Source organism: Musca autumnalis, unplaced genomic scaffold, assembly GCF_047663935.1.
Source record: "Musca autumnalis isolate F117 unplaced genomic scaffold, ASM4766393v1 scaffold_5, whole genome shotgun sequence".
In the NCBI taxonomy this organism is placed as follows: domain Eukaryota; kingdom Metazoa; phylum Arthropoda; class Insecta; order Diptera; family Muscidae; genus Musca; species Musca autumnalis.
The window spans coordinates 22,193,433-22,203,306 of NW_027412088.1; the positions used below are offsets into that span (position 1 = coordinate 22,193,433).

Sequence of the window (9,874 nt, forward strand, 5' to 3'; positions counted from 1 at the left end):
CCTACCAAAATGACTGAAATTTGGTACGTAGTCTTCTTTAGGGGTATAAAACTTTCCTCCAGAATTTTGTCGGTATCGGTCCACACCTTCATATAGCCCCCATAGAATGGTACCTCCCGATTTTCGGTATTTTTAAGGTTTTAGCTTCATTATCCTACCAAAATTGCTGAAATTTGGTACGTAGTCTTCTTTAGGGGTATAAAACTTTCCACCAGCATTTTGTCGGTATCGGTTCACACCTTCATATAGCCCCCATAGAACGGTACCTCCCGATTTTCGGTATTTTAAAGGTTTTAGCTTCTTCATCCTATCAAAATTGCTGAAATTTGGTACGTAGTCTTCTTTAAGGGTATAAAACTTTCCCCCAGATTTTGTCGGTATCGGTCCATGCCTTCATATAGCCCCCATAGAACGGTACCTCTCGATTTTCGGTATTTTGAATGTTTTGGCCTCAATATTCCACCGAAATGGCTGAAATTTGGTATTTAGACTTCGTTGGGGTACTCAAACTTCCCCTTTAAATTTGTCGGTATAGGTCAACGCCTTCATATAGCCCCCATGGAAAGGCACCTCCCGATTTTTCGTATTTTGAAGGTTGTGTCTTCAATAGTCCACCAAAATGGCTGAAATTTGGTATTTCGTCTTCCAAGAGTTATAAAATATTCCAGAAGAGTATTATCAGTATAGGTCCACGTCTTCCTATATCCCCATAGAAGCTTACTTCTTGATTTTCGGTATTTTTTAGTTTTAGCCACATTCTCTTACCGAAATATAGGAAATTTGGTATTTTGTCTTCTTTGAGCCTAAAAACTTTCCGTAAGAAATTTGTCGGTATACATCGACGTTTTGAAATAGCCCCCATAGAATGGTGCCTCACATTGTTTTACCGAAATTGCTGAAATTTTCATACACGAAAGGAAACTAATTATTCCATTTTACTTCAATATAACTTGTGGTGGAGGGTATAACAAGTTCGGCCCGGCCGAACTTAACGCCGTTCTTACTTGTTAAAACATCAAAATGCGAATGGCAGAAAAAAGAATTTAATTTTTTGAATCGATTGGATTAATATTGACGCCGTTCGTTGCTTAATTTGTTGCCCAACACTTCGTAAAAATATTTCAATAATTATAATTGTGTCGGAGTTTTATTACCTGCATCTCGTAGAATGGAATAACCCGAATGTTGGAAAATACATTTATACCTAACAATGTTTTTTCCAAAAATTTTGTTATTTACATTTGTCGAGAAATATTAACAAATATTTTTACCTGTTTCAATAATTTTGGTTTAACAATTTATACCTACATGCATTCAACAATCATAACATGTATGTAAAATCGTACATGTTTGTTACAAAAATTACACTTCTTACAATATTACGAAAAAATGCAACCCTACAAGTACGAAAATGGTGATGCATGCATCAAAAGTCGCAGCGTGTGTACAAGGCCTATATTGATATCGATTACAAGTGGAAAAGTGGCAACTAGCAGCGTTTGCTCTGTTCGAAGGTAAATTTATAGAAGGTATATGCATGAATTACAACAACTAACAAATTTACAAAAACAACATTGTTGGTATTGAAAATTAATTGTCAAAGAAAATATTGAATAATAGGGTCGTTCCAAAAATTTCCTCAGGAAAAACATAAATACATTTTGAAAATCCCCCAAAATAGAACAAATTTGAATGACAATGCAAATATAAAGCATTCAGAACTGTCGTAGGTCATTTTTACTACAAGGAAAAAAACAGTATTCTATGGAGGCAAATTTCGAAGTTTCAAATTTCATGAGTAGACCCTATTACATTTTGAAAACTAAATTTACCAAAAAAGTAAGAATACAGCTGATTGTCACTTCTACCTTCTATAAGTGTACCTTGCTCTGTTCCTTTACGTGCCTGAGGTTACCATTTCTTACCATTTTTAACCTGTAAAGTGTTCCCTTAATTTTAATAGCATACAATTTATATGATAGCAGTTTACCACTTTTACCATTTTCTGCCACTGTTACCATTTTTAAAAGTAAAGGAACAAACCAGTTGTCAGTAGAGCTGGCAAACGATCGATATTCCTAACATTAAGTACAGTACACATTGTCAGTTTTGAATGACGATTTTTTGCAATTATCGATAACTGTCCAACCGTCCAGCAACCACAAAATATTTTGTGGTTGCATGATGAATGACAAAAATGAACGGCCACACTAGTAAGCACCAACAAAGCTGTCATTCAAAACTGACAATGTTTACCCAGCTTTAGATATTTTCCATATAATGTTTAAAAATATCGATTGCTATCGATATTATCGTTAAGTTGTCGTCGCCATTAATTTGGAGATGAAAATGGCGGGAATGATTTTTTTGAAATTATGCAAAAGTAGTTCACAGAAATGTAAAGGAGATTAAACAACTCCTTTTATTTTACAAAAATGTAAAAAAATACTTTTATGCTCTGTTCCAGAACCTGCAAGAAGCTACTATTTTTTACTACGATAACATTTTTTCCTTTATGTTATCGGAAAAAAAATAAAAATTAGTAGATTCTTGCAGTACTGGAACAGACCATTTATTTAATTGAAAAATGCGTACGTGTGACTACGGACTTACTTTCTTGCACGCACATAACCGAAAAGCAGCGAAATTTCTGTTTATTTCAATGGATTTCAGGTTAGGGGTTTTTATTCCGATAATATCGATAGGCAAAACTATCTATCGATATTGAATTTTTAAATAATAATCGATATTATCGATGGCACTATTGCCTACCGATATTATCGGAATAAAAACCCCTAAACTGAAATCCATTGAAATAAATACAAATTTCGCTGCTTTTCGGTTACCCTGCAAAAAGTTTGCATCCGCGGATGCAGTTAAATCACTAGAACAATTGCCGCTGGAGTACATCTTTTCCTATGAATTCACCTATGAATTTTACAAGAGAGCGCGCAGCTAGGATGCACTCCATTTTGCTTCCACGCCACACTGTTAGGATGCACTCCATTCTCGACCCAAATTGCAGCCTTTGATGTAGTGTTTTGGATTTAATATAAATGCAGTCTAAAGATGTTATAAAATGCAAGCAATTGCTAATATCCCAAAATAAATAAAATACATTGCTTATTCGTGTAAAACAAGAATATTAACTTTATTACATTAACACAAATTATAAAAACTCTCCATTAAATTTGATCGTAACTAAGTTTACTTCCTCTAGTCTGCTTTTTATGACATCGAAATTGATATTGCTTCATCATCCAAATGGTTTTTCATTTTTCCTCCTACTTCAGTTCAGATTTCCAAAAAAACTCCAACTCCACTTCAAAAATATGGTCTGTTCCAGTGCTGCAAGAATCTACTAATTTTTACTATTTTTTTCGATAACATAAAGGAAAAAATGTTATCGTAGTAAAAAATAGTAGCTTCTTGCAGGTTCTGGAACAAAGCAATAATTTGCGTCTCGTGAATTACAGCAATGTTCATAACTTTAGTTTGCATTTCTTTATTTTTTATAAAACAAATTCTTAGAATTTTAACACTCTTTCTTGTGTTCAGAAAAAAAGACTGCGACTGAAGGGATCAAAAAATTGGCGTGCTTGGCTAGGGATCTTCAAGCGAGTGCTTCCAAAATGTATCGAGCGCAGTGCATTTTCATAACTCTGTGTGGACTGCATCGAAAGATGTATTGAAATCATAACTCTGCATTGCACTACTTCCAAACTTTTTTGCTGGGATATTACAAATTCACAAATGGTTTGTTCCAGAACTGCAAAAATCTACTATTTTTTACTATTTTCTCCGATAACATAAAGGAAAAAATGTTATCGTAGTAAAAAATAGTAGCTTCTTGCAGGTTCTGGAACAGAGCTAAAATAAGCATTACGGAATCCCTGAAATCATGGTACAAATACACAGGTAGTCGCATCGGCAATTGTTGGCAACATAAGATGTCAAAATTTGACATCAATTCAATGCAATTGACACATTATGTTACCATCAGCTGGCATGATAATGCTACCTGTATTATTGTACCATGCCTGAAATATAAAAGCCTTTACCAATGGCCTGTTCCCGTACTTTATAAAGTGGTAAAAGTCGTAAAAGTTGTAAAAGTCGTAAACTACTTTCATATAAATTTTGTGTACGGGAACGCAAAATGTGTAAAAGTGGTAAAAATTGTAAAAACTTTTTAGTTCTGGAACAGAGCTCAGATAGACAAAAGCTTTTAGTCCCAATTTACATTGGGCGAGTTTACTTGCGGCAATTGTCATTTTGTAGGAGAGAGAGATGAGGCATATGGTAACCCTTTGCCTCTCAGCACCCTCTCTCACCTACAAACTGACAATTGCCGCAAGTAAACTCGCCTAATGTAAATTGGGACTTAGATCAGCATTCGGCATACAATAACAACAATTTGATCAAACATTGTTGTCAGTCCATGGTTTTTCAATTAGTGAGTGGAGAGAGAAGCTCTCTTTGCTTGCTTGCGAGTAAGGAGGTGCCGAATTCTGTTTTAGATAGAGACGAATGTTTCGTAAAATTTTACGAGAACCAAATTTTGAACGTATATGTTTTATTACTAACGGTTCGTGTGACATGTAAGCATTTTTACAAAAAACAGTCTGTTAAATTCAATCGAAAGATGTATTGAAATCATAACTCTGCATTGCACTACTTCCAAACTTTTTTGCTGGGATATTATACCCCGTTTATATATAACCGGATTTAACAAACCGACTGGGTTTTAAATGTCAATTCCATTGCTTATATTTCAAATAAATCCTCATAAAGAAGGTTAACCCTGCAAAAGGCTATAATATAAACGCCGTGTTACGTACAGATGCAGATGAAAAATTCACAAAATAAGCATTACGGAATCCCTGAAATCATGGTACAAATACACAGGTAGTCGCATCGGCAATTGTTGGCAACATAAGATGTCAAAATTTGACATCAATTCAATGCAATTGACACATTATGTTACCATGCCTGAAATATAAAAGCCTTTACCAATGGCCTGTTCCCGTACTTTATAAAGTGGTAAAAGTCGTAAAAGTTGTAAAAGTCGTAAACTACGAGAACCAAATTTTGAACGTATATGTTTTATTACTAACGGTTCGTGTGACATGTAAGCATTTTTACAAAACACTACATAAAAAGCTGTGATTTGGATCGAAAATGGAGTGCATCCTAGCTGTGTGCTGTGGAAGCAAAATGGAGTGCATCTTATAGTACGTTTATATAAGCGGATTTAACAAACCCACTCAAATGTCAATTCCTTTACGAAGTATACGTCAAGTAAATTCTCATGAAAAAGGTTAACCCGGCAAAAAGGCTATAATATAAACATGGCCTTGGGTGCGCGCTCTCTTGTAAAATTCAGAGGTGAATTCATAGAAAAAGATGTACTCCAACGGCATTTATACTGTACACTTGTAGTGATTCAACTGCATCCGCGGATGCAAAATTGTTGTTGGGTAGAAAAATATGTACTCCAACGCATTTGTACTGTACACTTGCTGTGATTAAACTGCATCCGCGGATGCATGGTACAATAAAGTAGAGGTAGGCGAGTAGTTGGATTCTGTAACTCATTTTTGCTGTTATCGGTAATTGTCGGTAAATTTGAAATGCTTATAATTTCGATAATTAACGAAAATTTCGGTACGTTAACGATGAATAAAAAGAAGTCGCTAGCCTCTACCGACACAAACAGTGAAGCCAACTTTTTTTGTTTTTAGTCATAATTTTGCGATTTAATTTTACCGAATTTTGTCGGTAACAGCAAAAACGAGTTACAGAATCCCACTCATGGTACAAATACACAGGTAGCCGCATCGGCAATTGTTGGTAACATAAGGTGTCAAAATTTGACATCAATTCAATGCACTTGACACATTTGGTCTGTTCCAGGACTGCAAGAATCTACTAATTTTTAATATTTTTTCCGATAACATAAAGGAAAAAATGTTATCGTAGTAGAAAATAGTAGCTTCTTGCAGGTTCTGGAACACAGCAATTATGTTACTATCAGCTGGCATGATAATGCTACCTGTATTATTGTACCATGATCCCACTACCATGGTACAAATACACAGGTAGCCGCATCGGCAATTGTTGGTAACATAAGGTGTCAAAATTTGACATCAATTCAATGCAATTGACACATTATGTTACCATCAGCTGGCATGATAATGCTACCTGTATTATTGTACCATGCCCACTACAGCATGGTACAATAATACAGGTAGCATTATCAAGCCAGCTGATGGTAACATAATGTGTCAATTGCATTGAATTGATGTCAAATGTTGACATCTTATGTTACCAACAATTGCCGATGCGGCTACCTGTGTATTTGTACCATGGCCTGTAGCCATGGCTTAAAACGTCAAATGCCATGAAGCAACAATAAAGGTAGGTGATCAAAAACACAAAAAATATTCACCTACCTACCACAACAACGCTCTCTGAGCGTCCGTATTACCCAAATACGTTGAATCCGAAATTCCATTTAAAACACAAAAACAGCGACAGAAACTTTATTAAATGTTTTCATTCCTAAAATAAACATTTTTCCTTTGCAATAAAATGTATTTCATTTTTTGTTGGGCTTTTGTTTTCAAAATACAAAACACACACATACATAAATACAATACGTTCTGTCAAAGTTGAAAATTTTCAACTTACAAAAAGTATACGCTCGACGTATTTCGATAGTTCTCATAAGAATACATGTGTTCTACTTTTTTCACCACACACGCCCTGGGTATACGTCCGTACCCAGCAAAAAGTTTGCATCCGCGGATGCAGTTGAATCACTAGAAGTGTACGGTACATTTGCCTTTGGAATACATATGTAGCTAGGATGCACTCCATTTTGCATCCACAGCAAACAGCTAGGATGCAATCCATTTTCGATCCAAATCACGGCTTAAGATGCAGTGCTTTGGATTGAATATACATGCATTCTTCGGATTGCATTTTTAATTAGTCTAAAGATGCAATTAAAATGCAAGCCATTACGAAATATCCCAAAATAAATAAAATTCATTTATTATTTGAGTAAAACAGGAACACAAAGAACGTTATTATATCAACACAAATTAAAAAAAGTTTCCATTAAATTCAATCACATTTGCGCTTACTTCCTCCGTTCTCGATTTAATCCAAGCGCATCTGATTTTCTTTCATCATCCTAAAGTTTTTTATGTTGCTTTCCCATCACTAGTTCAGCTTTCGACATGGACTCCACTTTCACTCCATTAAAAATTTCCGTCTTGTGAATTACCGCAAAAATGTTCGCAACTTAAGTTGTTATTTCTTTATTTTATAACAAATTCTTCGAAATGTATACACTCTTGCTTATCTTTTGAAGAAATGTGTAGGGATCAACCAACTGTTTTTTTTTTTCTGTAGGGATCTCTACAGCAACTGCTTATAAAATGTATCGAACGGAGTGCATTTTTCATAACTCTGTTGGACTACATCGAAAGATGTTGTGAAATCATAACTCCAATTGCACAACTTCCTAAATTTTTTGCTGGGAATTCAAAGATAAAGATGTACACCAACGGCACTTGTACTGTACACTGTTAGTGATTCAACTGCATTCGCGGATGCAAACTTATTGCTGGGTTACAATCCACAAAACGTACTTTATATTCTATTTTTTATGTTCACATGCATCGAGAGTGTTTGAAGGAACGTCACATGTGAATACTCCATAAAATAGTGATTATCAAAATGTCAATACCAACTACATAATTCGAATATCATACCGAGTAATCGGTACAAAAATAATCAATATTTTTGCAACTCTATTGTCAGTTCCTTTCCTAATAATTTTTTTGTCTGCTAAGACGTGTTTTAATACTTTTTAAGTGTTTTAACAGGTAAAAATCCTTAAAAATGTTTAAATATAATTCAAAATGTATGCTAAAATGACGGATGTTTGAATGTTCATGGATTTTTGGTGAAAAAATGTATTTTGTGGCCAAGAAAATTGTCCAACACGTGGAGTCACTGACGACGGATGTGAAGTGTGTATGTGTGTGTGTCGTGTTGCTCGCACGAAAATAAATCCACTATGTGAGGTTATGATGATGCCTGCCCACAAACCAAAACAGCAACAGTTTGAATATTATTTAGTGATTAGTTTAAGATATTGATAAGACAACATTTGATTAATTTATTTTTCTTTTCTTCGTTCTTTCCCCTTCCTTGTAGATAAATAATCATGTCTACCGCCACCATTCGTACCAGAAAATTCATGACCAACCGTTTGTTGGCCAGAAAACAAATGGTCTGCGACGTCATCCACCCCGGCTTGGCTTCAGTCAGCAAAACTGAAATCCGCGAAAAACTCGCCGCCATGTACAAAGTTACCCCCGATGTTTGCTTCGTCTTCGGTTTCCGTACCTGCTTTGGTGGTGGCCGTTCCACTGGCTTTGCCTTGATCTACGATACCTTGGACTTTGCCAAGAAATTCGAACCCAAATACCGTTTGGTTCGTCATGGTCTTATGGAAATCAAGAAACAGACCCGTAAGCAACGCAAGGAACGTCGCAACAGAATGAAGAAGGTCCGTGGTACCGCCAAGTCCAAGATCGGTCAAGCCGCCAAGAAGTAAATAATTTACTCACATTCAAATGCAGACACCTAAAAAGCATCATCTCATTGTCATTGCAAATGTTTACATTTGTTTTTGACTGGGTGATGATGTTGACACTTTTCCTTTCAAAAGAAAGTGTCCCAGAATGTAAAGGATACGTTTATTGTATTTTAAGTAAATAAAATCAACAATTCAAAATTATTTTGAATTTTCAAAAAAAAAAAAAAAATAATTCTTGTGAATTTTTCGTAACATCTTTTGTGAAGATGGGGGTTTGTTTAAATGGGATCACAGAGTCGGGTTTGAATGGAGAATACGTTGCCCTCTGGTTGTGATATAAAAATAGGGAATATTAATGATTTAACTCTAGTATAGTAAAAACTCTCCGATTTTTTTGAAATTTTTCCATAGGTAGATATTGTTGCGCTGATCATGGGAATGTATAATTTTTTTGGGGGGACTGGTATGAGGGTTCGATTATGGATAGCAACCAAACTCCCGCCGAACCGACAAAAATATTCCCTTTTTGAACATAAATATGGGAATATAAAAATGTGAAATTGGGGAAAGGGAACAAATTCCGCACGGAATTTTTATTTATGATCGCCCTGTATACTTGTTTACAATTAAATTAATAACTGAAGGTTCAAAACATTGATAATGATTGAATTTAACAAAAATGTCCGTCTTTTTACTTATTTTAATTGCATGATTTTATCTTCTGGCAACACAACTAAAGTTGAGTTGCTATCCATAATCGACCCCTAAATTTCAGAATTCTACTTCATTTCGTTATTATCTCTCTGAATCCCTTGGTGTAATTTATGGACACCTCTCGGATCGGGCTGAAATTTTTGCCATAGGTTGTCCTTGGCACTCTGATCACAACGATATATAGCTTTCCCGGGGAAGTCCATACTTCCCGAGATATGGGTCTTGATATTTTACATATGCTGTATGGGTATCGTTTTAAAGCTTATGGAGAGTACTTTTGTTCGCGTAGCCCACTATTGTACCTGTACATAGGAGAAAGTCTTAAATCCCCAGCCGAAGTCCTGCTACTTAAGAAAACTTACAATTTTGAAGGAAGTTTTGTTCGCGTAGCCCAAATTTGCACCAGTCCATAGGAGAAAGTCTTAAATCCCTGACCAAAGGCCGTCTACGTAAAAAGCACTGTCAATTTTTAACGTGTTCATAGAAATAACTCTTCCTGAGCTTTAAAATGATACCCATATTGCATAGGTTAATTAATAATGG

General features: G+C 35.3%; 1 protein-coding gene across 1 annotated transcript; it reads left to right on the top strand.

Annotated features, from left to right (window-relative positions):
- Positions 1-7,780: 7,780 nt before the first annotated feature.
- On the top strand, positions 7,781-8,849 carry RpS24 (ribosomal protein S24). Its single transcript, XM_073988084.1, has 2 exons — positions 7,781-7,898; positions 8,233-8,849. The coding sequence occupies exon 2, from the start codon at positions 8,243-8,245 to the stop codon at positions 8,633-8,635; it is 393 nt and encodes a 130-aa protein (XP_073844185.1). The 5' UTR covers positions 7,781-7,898; positions 8,233-8,242; the 3' UTR covers positions 8,636-8,849.
- The last annotated feature ends 1,025 nt before the right edge of the window (positions 8,850-9,874 follow it).

Coding starts and splice junctions, on each gene's coding strand:
- RpS24 (XM_073988084.1), top strand. CDS start 8,243: ATGTCTACCGCCACCATTCGTACCAGAAAATTCATGACCAACCGTTTG.